Genomic DNA, 14,985 nt, shown 5'->3' with positions numbered 1-14,985 from the left:
GTGCTCGCTCTGCACGCCAGCGAGGGGAGGAGCAGCCGGAGGGGTGGCGGGGCATGCCTCACCGAGCCAGCCCACACCCAAAGCGTACACTTCCACGCCACAAAAACTCGCGTGGGCTTCCCACAGGGGCGAGCGGTGGCGTGCAAGGAGCGACGGCGGGTGGATCTGCTTCCTGCTCGCAGCGGGGCGGAGCGGAGCGAGAGTCCATGGCCGGCGCCGGGGAGCTGGAGCAGTGGATCAGTGAGTGGGGCTGGGGGCCGGGGCGCCACGGCTGGCTTCGGCACTGCTGCGCGGGACCCAGCGGTAAAGCCAGCCCTGGCCCCCCAGCTCTGATCGGGTGGGCACCGGAGCTGCTTCAGCTCGGTGGAGAAGGGTCTGTCTCCTCCACGGAGCCCCTTCAGGGTGATGTTCATGCGTGCTGTCTTAACCTGCTGCACCTCTCCTGCTCCCCGTCTGCTCTGTCCAGCTTCAGCCCCAGTCCTGCCAAAGCTGAGTGCTGGACCGGGGAGTGGGTAAAGCTGAAAAAAGACTGTTTTCCTTAATTCAGCTGTGCGGGCAGAGCTTTGGGACTGGCACTCGTGCAGCCCTGTTGCAAAAGGGTAAAGCGTGGCTCTGTTCCAGCATGGCAAGGTTTGCAGTCAGGTCCTGCGAGAGCTGCCTGTAAATGCTTTTTAACAGTTTCTCGTGCTCTGTGCTAAAAGCGACATTGCGCTGTTGCTGCTTTCAACACCTCGCTTTGTTCCTGACTTTGACTCTTTAGGAGTGCGTACTTGGGACTGTATTTTTAGGCAGATTTTAGTAACAGCTGTTTCCTGCTCGCCCTGTGTCTTCCATTTCTGCCTCTTTTACAAAAAGCCCTGAAGCAGCTGGTAGCAGCGTGAGGTCTGAGCCGCTTCCTGCCCTGTGCCGCTCGCTTGCGCGCCTCTCGCACTGAGGCTGGTTTTCCTTTTTTTTTTCCTCCCCCGTGTAAGATAAAGCCACTGACCCAAGTATCCCCGAGGAGAACTGGGAATGCATCCAGCGGTTCTGTGACCAGGTGAACGCTGACAGGGAAGGGTAAGGCAGACAGACGGCTCTTTGTGTTTGCTCTGGGCTGTGTGTCGGGCTCTGAGCTTTTCTCATGGCTGTGGGGGGAGAATAGGACCCGTAGGCCACTGTGTGGGGAGCCTGGAGAGACAGCAGGAGTCTCATTGGGCTCTGCTGCTCCCAAGTGCCCGTACGAGAACGGGTAAATAAGTTGCAAAGAGGTGGATGCCAGTGTGGTGGAGGCTGGAGTCTAGGAACGGGCTCTGACGTCCATTGCTGCAGCCCACGAGGTAGCAGGTCATGCCACTGTGCCCTCACCAGCCTCGTGGGAGGCTGGCCAAGGATGCCTGCTGTGGGGTTCTGCGGGGAAGCCCTGAGTGGGCTTTTCCTTTCAGAGAGGTGGGAGATCTCTGCTGAGACTCCCCCACCTTCCAGCTGACAGTCTCAGCTCTGTGGGAATGAGCAGGTGAATCCAGGCTCCTGCGGCTGCAGAGCCATCTCCATCTCCCTGTGCCTGCCCAAGGAGAGCCCCCAGCCTCTCCCAGCTGGCTCCTTCCGAGGGGGCAGCCTCTGGGCACGGCTGGAGGACAGCAGTGGGGTCACACACAAGCTGCTTCAATTCATCTCTCGCCCCTTGTGCCTGTGTGTGTACCCCAGGCTCTGCCAGAGGAAGGGTGTCTGATGCAGCAGGTTGTGAATCTGGCAGTTGCAGTTCTCTGCAGGGCAAAATTAGCAGCATTTGGTTTTTCTTGGGAACTTGCGTGTTGTCTGACTTGCTTCTGCTGCTCCCCAGCCCATCGCTTGCATCGAGGCTGCTGGCACATAAGATACAGTCACCTCAGGAGATGGAAGCTCTCCATGCTCTCACAGTAAGTGCTTTCATCCATGTGCAAAGAGAGGCAGCAGTAACTTGGAAATAGAGTTTGGGGGGTAGAGCCAGTGTAGCTGTCTTCCATTTCTCTTAGATGTCCCTCCCTTTCAACTTCCCATTGCACAAGGAATACAGAAACCAGGGTGTAACGGAGGGAGTAACCGCTGCTGTTCCTTCCCATGTCGTTCTGAGGTGTTTCACTGGTCTGCAGCTCTTGCTGCTTGGCCTGTGGCCCCACCACAGGGTCAGTGGCCCAAAAGTTATTAGTGATGGGTAGAACAGAGCAGGCAGTCTTAAACATGCTCTTAAGAAGGCTGGGTGAAGGAAAAAGATGTGTTCTTGCTGCACAACTACCTCAGTATCTTGCATTTGTGAATGCAATGCCAGAGAGTTCTTAGAGTTAGTATAATAATGGCAAAGTTATTTTTAAAAATTCCCCAAGACCTGTGTGTACAGTTTCTGGTACTGTTCTGTTCTCTGCAGGTGCTAGAGACCTGTGTGAATAACTGCGGTGAAAGATTTCACAATGAAATAGCAAAATTCAGGTTTCTGAATGAGCTGATTAAAGTGCTTTCCCCAAAGGTAGGTGGTCATGGTTATGCTGGACACAGCAGGTAGGGCATACTCATTATTTCATGCTGGATATGAACACTTACCATTAGTCTCACATAGAAGTAGAGCAGAACTCGTTCTGTGCCTCCAAGCACAAGGACTGGATGTGGATCCCCTGTAAAAGATATAAGCCAAGGGCTCTTTCTGTGAAAAGCTTTTTCCTTGTGGTTTCTCCCAACTCTGCTGGGACAGTCAGAGATGCTGGAGGAGCTTGAAATTGTTCCTGAGACCCCTCAGCCTGCGGCCTTTTTGCCTCTCGGTGATTTACAGAGCTTTGGCTGGGGAATTAGCAGAGGACAGAGGTGCCAGGAGCTGCCCAGAGCCTCTCCCGTGTTGTTTTATGCTCTGTCCTCAAACTCTTGTGCTCTGGCTGCTCTCCTTGCTTTCTCCTGGCAGAGGTTAGCCTGGGTTTGGGTCCCGTTCATGGGGCAGGATCAGCGCAGGTAGCGGCAGGGGGCACTGGACTTCAGCAGCACTCGCTCCACCATTGCCTGACAGTCGTGCATTCACGCAGCCCCTTCGGGGTCCTGCTGAGGGTGCCCCGAAAGCCAGGCAAAGGGCTCCCGGCCCTGGGCAGCGACAGCTCCGGGTCGGGGAGGCTGGAAGGGATCAGCTGTAGCTAACGTGGAAGCTGCAAAGTCCCTTCCTGCTGCTCCGCTTCCCTGGCTCGCAATATATTCATGCAATATATTCAGTATATTCATTCCTGCTTCCTGCTGTGGAGCACTTTGCTTCTGAGTGCAATCGCTGCCTCCTGAGAAGAGAAGCAGCCGTCAGAAATGAGGAGCTTAGCTGGAGAAGCTGAGCGAGCTGTGAGTTCAGAGTGGGCGCGCTGGGTCCCCTGGCAGAGCCTCTCATGATGAAAAATGGAGACCTCTTTTATTGGAGGCTGCGTGATCTTCATGCCTTGCTCCTCTCTGCATCGAGCAGCAGCCCTGGGGCTTTCTTAAATACCCTTCTCAGCAACACAGTAATTGATTCCCCTTTTTAGTGGGCCCTGCGCACATTTACCGCTTATTCGGGCTTCATTTTCCATTACATCATCTCGATGGCAGAGGTGCAAAGAGCTGATTTCGGAGAAATGTTTAACCAAACAGCAAAACCTCGTCCCTCAGTCCCAGGTTTGGTAAAGGCATTTCAGTGAAAACAATGAAGTTTAAACAATATATCGCTACAGAGGGTTTTGGTTGCTGTTTTGACAAAATAGGTATCATGAGTTTAAAATGCCTAGTGTTTTGGAGGTTTGTGTGTGGCTTTTATCATTCTTCCCAGTGTTTTTATAATAAAGTGAGTGCTCCTAGGCAATACTGAGAGAAATCAGAGAAAATGCCCAGATGCTGAAAAGAGACAGTAGCTTTCATTTCTCATTGCATTCAGTTTTGGTTGTTTGGTGTCCGGGTCTGGCTGAGGCCAGTGGTGGTATTTGCATTGCGGGCAGTTAAGGAAAGTATTTAAAGTCAAGCACAGAACTTCTTTCACTAAAATACAACCACCTACTTTTGGTTTTGGATTCAGTAACTGATCAGAGAAGTTTTGAAGCTGTTTCATTTTGATTGTCATATAATATTCATGTAATTATCGTACACTTAATAGCATTCTTTGTGTTTACAGCCACAGCTCTACACGCAGTTTCCTACACCACAAGATACGCAGTTGTCAACGCTGTGAATAAAGTGTCAGGAACCCACATACTACTTGGTCTCTGCACACAGACAACGTGGGGCTTTAGTGCCGTATCTGGACTATAATTCCTCGGATTTGATCTTTTTTGTCTTTACTTTGTTGTTTTGTTTTGTCTCCAGTACTATGGAACCTGGTCTTCAGAAAAAGTCAAGTCAAGAGTCACAGAAGTAATATTCAGTTGGACAGTCTGGTTTCCTCAGGAAGTCAAAATTCGGGATGCTTATCAGATGCTGAAGAAACAAGGTTTAGTTCTGTTATTTCAGTTTCCTTTTTAGCCTTCCAGGTCACATGGTTTCAGACCACAGATAGCTGTCCTCTCCAATTTGTGACTCAGCTTTTTTCATAAAATGTTGTGCCTAAGGAAAAAAGGACAAAGGCCACACTTACGAGGCTGTTTGGGTACTTAAGGACGCATGTAACTGTTTAAAGAGATTTACCAAAGAGCAGCCTATTGAGTCAAAGATCAGGCTAGCCTTGTGGCCTCTCCTCACACAAAGCTCACTGCTGTTGCGCAGGGAAGAGGTACAGGGCTAACTCAGAGTGGTCTTTGCCCTGGAATACTCTCGCAGGATTGAGGGATGGCTTCAGAGAGATACTGAGCTGGATGTTTCATCCATTCCATCATGTTTAGTAGTCCTTAATGGTATTTTCATCCAGAAATTTGTCCAATTCCTATTGTTATCCCAGGTAATACGTTTCATAGCTTAACGAAGAAGATGCTGTAATGCTCTCTGTGGAAGTTCAGGGGAATTAGGGAATTTGTTTTTAAATGCTTCCCACCAGGTTTGCTTTGTGCATCTTTGAGCATCAAATGGCTTTGCAAGCCTTCCCCCAAGTCCTGCTGTGGCAAGCCTCCGCGCCGTCACTGCCTTTCCCTCGTGCAGCGGCCGCTGCGGGCTGGGGTGCTGAGCAGGGGTGCAGGGGTGCTGGGCGCCCTCCTGGCGGGCAGGTCTCGGGGACCGCTGCCCATCCAATGCAGTCGGTGGCCGCAGGCGCTGACGGGAGAGGCAGGAGGGGAGACCTCCACAGAATCACTGCTGACGCCGAGGGCTTCTTCGGTACTCGGCTGTGCGTGTTTGGTGCCCCGCGTCCTATGGCCGTGCTGGCTGTGGCAGTCCTGCGCGCTCAGGCATCAATACTGGTGTGCTCCCAGTGCTCTTGCTGTGGGAGAGTTTTAGCAGCTCACCCAGAGGGAGCTCAGCACATCCGAATTTTGTTTTCTACTCTGAAAATCTCATTTGACCCGCGCTTAATTCAAGGGAGAAAGGGAAGTCTTTTGTCTGGGTGTGTGCTAAAGCAACTCCTTGCTTCTCCATCTCATTCTGTAAAGTTCTGGGGAGGGGTGAAGGAAATAGGTGTGAAATCCAATGCACTGTTGAGCACTGGTGTTTTAACAGCTCGGGCGTCACTGAACAAATATTGTTGCCCATTCCAGGGATTGTAAAAGAAGACCCCAAATTGCCAGAAGACAAAATTTTACCTCCCCCTTCTCCAAGACCTCAGAATTCTATTTTTGACACAGATGAAGAGAAATCCAAGGTAAACCTTAGGGTTCTCATGCCTACCCCCCGCCTTGGATTTGTACTGATGAGGAAACAGGCTCAGTCATATTTGGGGAGCTTTTGCTGTTTCAGACAGAATACCTCCAGAATAGCACTAATACCTCTTGCTGTACAACAGCTAGAGAATTCTTTGATGCTTTACCAGATATTTTTGCTTAGTAAAAGTGAAACTTCCTTACCGAAAAAAATCAGTTTCTATTAAACTTTCCTGAGGGAGGGTATCTCCAGGTCTCACAGAAGTTCTGCAGAGCTGGAGAGTTGCTGTTCCCGAACAGCCAGTGTGTGCAGGCAGCTGTAAGAGGCAGCAATATAATCTGGGTTAGATATGTGGGCTCATGTCCCATAATTTCCAAGACTATAGAAACTATTACAGCACTGGTTGTCTCTGAATATCTCTCAATATCATATCAATATCTTATGTGACGTGTCTAGCCTAGTGCCTGGAGACTGCTGCTCACTGCTGTCCAATGCTCTCCCCTCAGCTCTTAGCGCGGCTTCTAAAGAGCAACCACTCTGAAGACCTGCAGGCTGCCAACCGTCTGATCAAGAGCATGATTAAAGAGGTAGGGAGCTCCGTGGGTCAGAAGCTGTGTCTGCAGCCACGGAGGGCGGGAGGGGACTTGGCAATTCAGTTTTTGCCAGCGGGCCCTCTATACCTGACCTCCGTAGAGCCTGCCACCTCACTGGCGTTGAAGGGACCGCCGCGAGGTGGTAATGGGAGCCTTGCTGCAACATCAGTCTCGGGGGAACTGCTTAAGCTGCCCCAGAGGAGGGACGATTTTCAGCACTGGTTATTCCCAAGTTAGCGTGGGATTGTTTTGTTTTGTTTCCCTAAAATATGCCATTGCCAGGAAGAGGGAATATTTATAGCCAGGAGCCTGTACGGTGGGGCACTTCCATGTTAGTGGGATCCTGGCAGTTGTACTGCATTACTGATAGAAAGTTTCCAAAAATAAACTTAGTTCCCAGGTGGAAAAAAGCCACATCTGTACAGAACTGCCTCTTTTCTACAAGCAGTGTGTGTGTGCATGTATGGTGTATCTGTTTTCATTTCCACCTGAAGGGGCACCCCAATTCTCCGCATAAATAGGAGATTTGGTCTGGTTTAACAAAATCCCCACATTTTTCTGGGGAGTGTCCTTCTGTATGGCAGAAGCCGCCAACTCCTAACTCTAACTTTGAAGTCTTACTCGTGCCTGTGGTGAAATGAGTTCTTATGCACCAGCACCCTGGCCAGGGTGGCCTGAGAAGGGCGGGAGGTTTCCATCTTCACCCTTGACAGGGAGGTGTGGTGCAGCACCGATACTGGAGCTGCTGGGGGGCGAGTCCTTACCCGCGCCGCTTTGTGCCTCCTCCACCTGCAATCAGCTACTAGTAGGAAGGAACTCCCCAACAAGCGTGATCCAGAGTGACCCAGCCAAGCACGTGCACTGGCTGCATGAGCCAAATCATCACCTACTTTGATTTCATTTTTCATCAAAGGAACAAGAGAAGTCAGCTAAGATGTCCAGAAGAGTGAATACCATCAGTGAGGTTTCTGAGAATGTTAAACGTATGGACGAATTACTGGAAAACTACAAGAGGCAAGAACTACCCAAATCTGACCAGGACACCCTACAGGTAAATGCTCTTTTTCCTGCATAAGAGGGTCTTTTGACTGGCTGTGGCTGGGGGGGCACAGGGTAACAGCACTCCAAGGGCAGCACGATGCCCTGGAAACAGCATTAGCACAGCAGATAGTTTCCAACATATCCAATGAATAACAGTCCCTCCCATCAGTGTAATGGAAGCTGGAATGGAACCATCACCTGCTGTGCTTGTCTGAGTTTCTGTCCAGGTTAGCGGCAATTCTTGTGGTATCCTACGGGGAAATGGCTCGCCCTCCAGCAGTGGTATCGCACACAGGAATCCCCTCGAGCCTGAGCGTGGTTAGGTGGGCATGATGAGACCTGACCAGAGAAGCTCAAAGCTGTGGGTTCTTCAGCTTGCGCTATGGTTTCTGTGATTCCCACTTTTCTGCCCAGAGTTCACTGGTGTGCTGCTGCTCATGAGTATCAGTGAATTGAGGAAACATTTGATGTGACTAACAGGGCTGTCAGAATAGCTTTATGGTCTCCAAACACCTGAAACTCCACTAGGATGCCTACCAGACTCTCAAATTAAAAAAAAAAACAACTTTAGACAACTGAATTTTTGTAGGTAAGAACTTCTCCTGTGGCTACACATGGTGGCAGAGTTTGGAGTTAGATCCCTTTGGGGAGGGCTGCTGCTCTAGATGGAAGAGACCCTACTTTCAGACTGAAAAAGTAGCTGCCTCCCTGCCGCCTCGCTTCCTAAAACACTGAGAAGACAGCCGTAAGCAGCTTTGCATTGCCTGATGGTAGCTGCAACTGACGGTTGTAACACTCCCCTCCGAGTACTGTGATCCTCTATTCATTCCTGGATACTTTTAAATTGAGTAATTTTACACTGATCTATCTTACACCTGTGTGCACAGAGAGGATGCGATTGCTGAGAAGATACCAGCAAAGCTTTCTTGTTCCAGTGGCTGTACGTCCAGGCCACTGGATTTTTAAGAGTGCGGCAACACGCAGCATTGATGCCCTTTGTCTGGACCTGGGCAGAAAGTGCACCTTCCTGTTCTAGATGTATCGTCAGTCACAGGTGGCCACGGAGACAGAGAAGTGTGAGAGTGTCTGGGATCTCCTGAGCAATGACATGAAACATTTCCTTCCACAGACTCTGTTTCAACGCTGTGAGAAACTCAGGCCGCTGCTCTTCCGCCTCGCCAGTGAGACAGTTGATGATGATGAGGCTCTAGGTAAGGGCCAATGCTGTCCTTGGGTCTCTTTGTGGCTAAGTTTTTCTGCCTTTCCTTTGATGAGTGGGGTATGCCCTTCATCTGAGAGGGGGAATGCTTGGGGACGTGCTACCCTGCTGGCAAAGCTTTCCGCTTGCGCCTTCAAACCATGCCCGTGGGAAGTGGCATCAGTCTCCTCCCACTTCTCCCCAAGGAAGCGAATAATTTTCACTTGGAGCTCACTTTCTTCCAGCTGAGGTGGTTTTCAGAGTTTCTGGAGTTCCAATGTTCAGAGAACCGAAGGCTTTTGAGGTCTTTTCTCTCCAGCGACTGAAGCTCTCCCTGTCTATCAATACAGAGGGAGAACATTTTTTTTAATTTCTTAAATAATACACTGAGAAGGATCTTATGAGCAGAATCTTTGAATTCCACAGTTGAGAAAGCTAGCCCTTCCCAAAGGATTGCATTTCACAGTCTTGACCATATGCCTTGAAAACCTGACTGAAGTGATGCCTCACTGAATAGACATCCTAAACAGCAACCATAGGAGCTCAGCTGTGCCTCAAACATTTTGTTCATACCCATGAATGCCAGGGTTTTTCAGCTGGGGAGAGCTGGATTATAGACTCAAGTACACTCAGAAAACTTGCAGAGAACAACAAGTGCATAAGAGATGGCAGGAACTGTAAATACTTCAGAGATAGGATCAGATTTCAGTGATCTTGATAAATGAGAGAGGCCTGAAATCAGCAGATGTATGTGCAAAATGCTGCACTTCAGAAAATGGAATGAAAGACTAGCCAGGATCGTTAAGGCAGATTGTCCCACTAGATTTTGCTCCAGGCAGGTCCTTAGATGCACCGTACCTTTCCTAAGAGCAGTTTGGAGAGTGCTGTGGGACCGACCCCCGTGTTAGAACATTAATATGCTGCTTCTTCTCTTGTTTCCCAGCTGAGATACTGCAGGCCAACGACAAGCTCACGCAGGTCCTCGGACAGTACAGGCAGGTTGTAGCCAGCCATGAAAATGGTGGTGGAGGAGATTCAGCTACCAGCTCCGCTGATGCACCAGGTAAAGAGCATCCTGCAGCGTTCCGCGACAGCTCTACTCCTGCATGTCATGTACGAGTGGAGTTTGGAAGGGGAGAGTGGAGCTTCTCGGAGAACAAACGTGCAGAAAATCCTGTAACACAGGAAAACTGTTAAGGAACCATCATTTTCTTTTACATATGGTTGATAGAAAATATTCCCGAAGTTCTTCACCCACAAGTCCTTTCAGGCACGCCTGTACCTATAAATACACTGTTCCTTTCAGGAGGTTTCTCTTTAACTCTTCCCACTGTTTCCAAAGCATGCCGGGCAGCCCCAAGGCGCATGAAGAGCTATACGCTGATTGACTTCTCCGAACTGGAGGCGACATCCCAGTCTCCTACTGACCAATTTGCAAACAGAACCACTGCCTCCCGCCACGGCAGCACAACCTCTACCTGTCTGCTGGACGAGGAGTTTAAGTCATTAGGTTTGTATATGCACTTCAGTACAGTGTTACCCTTTTTACTGGGGTTCGTGGCATTTAATAAAGATAGAACTTTGATGTTAATGTTGGTCCTAAGAGAAAGTAGACTCTTTCAGCCAGAGTCATAAGTTTTCAAGAATGTTGTTTCTTTAATGGTGTTAAGACTGTAGTCAGACTGCCGTTGGACAACAAAGGAGGAACATATGGAAAATCCTTGTTTTCTGTAATTGACCGGTAGCATTTCGGCATCTTTCTTAGGTCTCAGCAACTCTCCTGTTGTACAGAAACCACCACCTGATTTTGGCTTAGCAGAGGTGAGTGACCCTCAGATATCTATGTTAGTCTGTAAGGTATGAAGGACAAAAATCAGACAGGAATCTTCATCTCTCAGCTTTCTCTGGCAGCCTTTTTTAATGCCACTCTATTCTGAAGAGAAAATGGAATCCTCATGCTTCTGTAGTGAATTTCTCAGTTGCAGTTTGCAACCAAATTACTCATATTTATTTTTACTTTAAGTAGTGCTATTAAAAATGAGATTCTTCTCAGTGAAACAGGTCTGAGTTTTGCCGATGTTCTCTAGCATGAACCAGAAGTGCCTTATTTTTCAGTCTGCTGTACATAATGGATGTAGTGAGATCGTAAGTGCTGTTCAAACACTGGGAGGCTGGGAAGACGGCTGTTCAGAGAAGAATGCCTTTGAGGGCCTGGCTGACCAGCTCTCTCCGCCATCCAGGACCAAGACGTTATCTTTGTAAGCAAGCTCTGCATAATACAGTCTGACTCTGGAGATGAGGAATACTGTTTTACAGCAGTGAGGTTTAGGAAAACCTTTCAGCTGCACCTGGTTAGTGATGGCAAGCTATCCATCCACGCATTGGCTCCTAAGCAGCTGTTATGCACCTGGTAATTGCACTTTGTAACTGCACACTAGGACCTTGAAAGGGTCAGGAACTTGGGGAGACAAATCCCATGGCTTTTTAACGAGGTGATCTTGAGCTAAAGGAACAAAAACCTTACATCCAGGTCTTTTTATAATAACCTGTGACTCAAAAACTACTTTCCCCAGCTTTCTTCAGGCATTCAGTGGAAGCCTAACAGTTCATGAGCCAAATTAATCATCCACAGATCTTCAGAGCAGGTGACCTTTACGATAGCAGGCTTACCCAGTCTGCTATAATACAGGCCAGCTTCCTGCGCTGTTTTTGAGCTAGAACTTATTTTAATCTCACTGACTAGAGCTCCAGAGACTGTGCATGGGGAGAGTAGGCTTCCAAAGCCCTGAAACAGTTTCACGTTAGTAACAGAAATCAAAGGGAGTGCTGAAACAGCAGCTTCTTCCATATAAAATAGACAATTTTTTTTAATTTCTCAAGAACTCTGAGAGTATAAGCTTGTACTTTCTTTCTACCGAAAATCGGTGGGGGATTGGGAACACAAGATGGACACAGCAGAAGATGGTATATACCATGCAGTCTCCCCAGTTAATACAAGCTTTCTACATGCTTTTCTTTCCAGGGATTTATCACCAATGAAATTGCCCTTTCCAGATCTTCCAAATAGCTCAATGGCAAATACTTCATTCTCCAGCCTAGGCCATGAGCTGAAGCCTGCTGCCTCTTTGCATCCAGCTTCCCATGAGGCTTCTCTAGAAAACCTTTTTGTCCCTTTAATTTCAATTACACCGAGTAAGTGCAATGATTTCTGTGCCCCAGCTCTGCTTACTAGAGGCTTATTAGAGCTCTTCTATGATTTTTTTTGCAGGGGAGGAAGCCAAAGTAGCTTCATGCTGTGGGGGTTGGCTGGAGAAAAGTAATGACTGTTCTACGAAGGACTTGATATATCTGAGAATTTGAGCAAAGGCTAGGGATTGCACTTGTTGGGAGTTTCCTGCCCTGGCTAACCTTTGTGGTGTGCTTCTAACCTGCCTGCCCTTAGCACCTTTAATCAGGCTTCAAGCAGTATTTTTCCAGAGGTTTAAAAGGTACCTATGGGTGGGAGTTGCCCCGCTTCCTAAAGCAGAGCTGTTCTTTCCACCTCTGCTTTTCGATTCAACGCTGAATGACTCGGCCCCGCAACCACTTCGCAGAGTGTCACCCCGGGTGCGCGGCACCCCAGTGTACCCCATGCAGGGCATGTCCTGTTAAGAGGACTGCAGCACCTTTTGGAAGAGGATAGGTGCAAAGAGATTCTGACCTGCTTGTCTTCTGACTTCGGTCTCTCAAGTGAAGGATTTATCAGGTTTTGGAAGGGCTGGATGGGGATAGTCATGTGTTGATTTGTCAGGCAACGGTGATAAAGGGCTAAGTCTGGTGTGTGCCAGGGAGTTACATTTTGCTTTTCCCATTATTTCTCTTCTGGATTCATGCCCGATATCTCTAGCTGGCTGTTGAAGTCTGGGCTGCTAAATCTCTAATTTAGACATTCAGATTCCTTTCTCTGCCTTAGAGGTGAAATGTGAAGCACAGGCAGGTGCTGTGTGCTGCTTGGGCTGTGAGTTTGCTGGAGGAAGTAAAAGTGTGTATATTTCCTTTTTGCTGTTCCTTACCCCGTCGTCACTATTCTACCCTCAGAACAGCAGGGAATCCATGCTTTGTTTCTGATTCTCCTTTTGTCTCCGGCAGGCAGTATCTGTCCACTTACTGTGTATGATAGGAATGGTTTCAAGGCCATGCTCCACTTCTCCAGCGACCCAGCTCCTGGCCGACCAGATGTGCTGGTGATGGTTCTTTCCATGCTGAGCACATCAGCCCAGCCAATTAAGGACATAGCGTTCCAGGCTGCAGTCCCAAAGGTGAGAAGCCTGTGATGAGTAGCAGAGAGTAGGACTACTCAGAAAAGTCCTGAGAAGGTTCACCATTTCTTGCCTAGGATTTGCCTTGCTGATTGGAAATTGCATGGCTCGCTCTCTGTGAACGGTGAACTTGCTGTATGGTGGTGGCTGTGGCCCCAGTGCCTGTTCCAGAGCATAACCCTGGCCTTGAGACAACTAGACGAGGCTCCAGACACGCTGCTTTAGCCTCCTGGTTAAGGCACTTGTTCTGCCTGTGTACGTGCAGTGTAGAATTGTCTACTTAGGAGTATCTGCCTTTAGGTGTAGCCTGTGCAAAGGCATGCTTTTCATTCAGCGACAAAACCTGGCTGATGTATCTTTAACCAGGGCTGTGGCTTGTTAATACTCCCAGCCCTTTTTCAGTGTGGACCAAAAAGCATTCCCTTTTTTTTCTCTTTCAGACCATGAAAATAAAGTTACAGCCAGCTTCTGGCTCTGAGCTGCCTGCTTTCAGCCCTATTCTCCCCCCTGCGGTGGTATCCCAGGTCCTGCTGCTCGCCAATCCGCACAAGGTACGTGTGGTGGTTGAGTCTGCAGGTGGAGCACACGGAGTGTCACTGTGCGGGGTGGGGTATTTGTGTGAAAGACAGGGAGAGGATTATTAGAGGGGAGATGTAGGGGACAGACAGACAGTCAGTCTGGGCTGTGGTGGGAAGACATTTTTCCCACTGGAACAGCTTTGCAGAGCTATAATCTAAAGAATCAAATGGGCAGTAGCTGCAGGGGCCTGTACAACTCTGCTTCAGTCTGTCTGCAGTGATGGCTCCTGGTGTAGACATTGTGCAGATGTTTGCAACTGATGGAACACGAGGCCACCCAAGGCACAAGCGATGGGCGGCGGTTCTGCCGCACTGATGAATAATTATCTGACCGAAGATTGGTGTAAGGAATCCTCTGTCACTGAGAAGGCTGGCCAGACCTGGATTGCCAAGCACGCCCTTGGGTGGCTTGCACAGCTCTCCCAGTTGCTCCCCACGTATTTTATGAGGATCCAGGTCTTTTTCCATGCAAGAGGTTCTGCATGGCTGAAGCGTTACTGTCCCCTTTCACAGGGTGATTCACTGCAGCAAGGCTGCCAGGGGTGAGGCTGAAGGGGACAGAGGAATCTGCAGCGGTGACATGCCCCTCTCTGTTCCTTTCTCTTGCAGGATCCCATCCGACTGAGGTACAAACTAGCGTTCACGCAAGGTGCGCAGCCCTTCACCGAGGTGGGAGAGGTGACTGGCTTCCCAGAAGCAGAGCTCTGGGGCAGGAGCTGAAGTTCAGCAGGCCTGGACATTGCCGTGTTGCCTTAGTGGCGGATGGGAGGGACTGTGTGCCAGCAAGGCCGCCTGGACTCCGTAATGGCTGCTTTCCTTGGGATCCACCATCTCCTTCTTCCTTTCGGTTTCTGCGCAGCTGTCTGGCAGGAGGAGCACAAGCTGGCTGCTTCTGCCACAGCCTTTATCTGTAGCTGATGCTGCTTTACAGGAGGCTGCTGTAGAGCCCGGGAGCCTTAACGCTTCTTCCATACAAGTGTTTCCTGCTGCTTTCTGGACCAATTTTCTCTCTTCCCCATTATTTTTTTTTTTTTCCCCAATTAAAAACAAAAGCAAACCTCTACCATCCCTCAGCCCTTGTGGCACACTGCTTGCAGCCGGGTCAGGGACCCACCCGCCCTGTTTTCACTGGGGTCCGTGTGCAGGCAGGGACACGAGGAACGGTGAGCGTTGGGCTCTCTGGACTCCGGTGGACGGGGTTTGTAGGGGGGTGCAAATCGGGAGGGAGAAGAGTAAATAGGGGAGGGCTTTGGGGCCGGCCTGGGAGGGCGGCCGGGGACCCCCTGCCCGTCTGTCCCTGGGCCCGGCGGCTCGTCGGGGACGGCGCTCCGGGCGCGCCTTGGGGTTCTCCTCAGCGCGGCCGCCCGTCGCACACGGGCCGAACGGCCGCGGCTGCCCCGAGGCCTCGCTCGCCGCGCCGCTCCGTTACACACCCCCGCGCTGCCGCCGGCGGCGGGGAGGAGGAGGAGGAGGAGGAGGGCGGCTGGTGCGCGTTGCTGCGCGCTATGACGGGACCCAGTGGAGACGCGGGGAGGGCGGCAGGCGGC

General features: G+C 50.1%; 1 protein-coding gene across 2 annotated transcripts; it reads left to right on the top strand.

Moving 5' to 3' along the window:
* Positions 1-20: 20 nt before the first annotated feature.
* GGA2 (golgi associated, gamma adaptin ear containing, ARF binding protein 2) lies at positions 21-14,501 on the top strand. Of its 2 annotated transcripts, XM_064461285.1 has the most exons (17): positions 21-240; positions 972-1,056; positions 1,820-1,895; positions 2,381-2,479; positions 4,312-4,435; positions 5,628-5,731; positions 6,237-6,317; positions 7,237-7,374; positions 8,494-8,575; positions 9,506-9,625; positions 9,905-10,072; positions 10,328-10,383; positions 10,678-10,820; positions 11,585-11,754; positions 12,691-12,860; positions 13,301-13,411; positions 14,048-14,501. In XM_064461285.1, the coding sequence occupies exons 1-17, from the start codon at positions 54-56 to the stop codon at positions 14,156-14,158; spliced, it is 2,025 nt and encodes a 674-aa protein (XP_064317355.1). In that variant the 5' UTR covers positions 21-53; the 3' UTR covers positions 14,159-14,501. The 2 variants fall into 2 exon arrangements, with proteins under 2 accessions (XP_064317355.1, XP_064317356.1); XM_064461286.1 differs by lacking the exon at positions 972-1,056 and having other exon boundaries at positions 38-240.
* Positions 14,502-14,985: the final 484 nt, after the last annotated feature.

Source organism: Phalacrocorax carbo, chromosome 10 (genome assembly GCF_963921805.1).
Source record: "Phalacrocorax carbo chromosome 10, bPhaCar2.1, whole genome shotgun sequence".
Taxonomy (NCBI): Eukaryota; Metazoa; Chordata; class Aves; order Suliformes; family Phalacrocoracidae; genus Phalacrocorax; species Phalacrocorax carbo.
The sequence above is the reverse complement of the archived record's forward strand: the minus strand, read 5'-3'. Positions and strand labels throughout refer to the sequence as shown.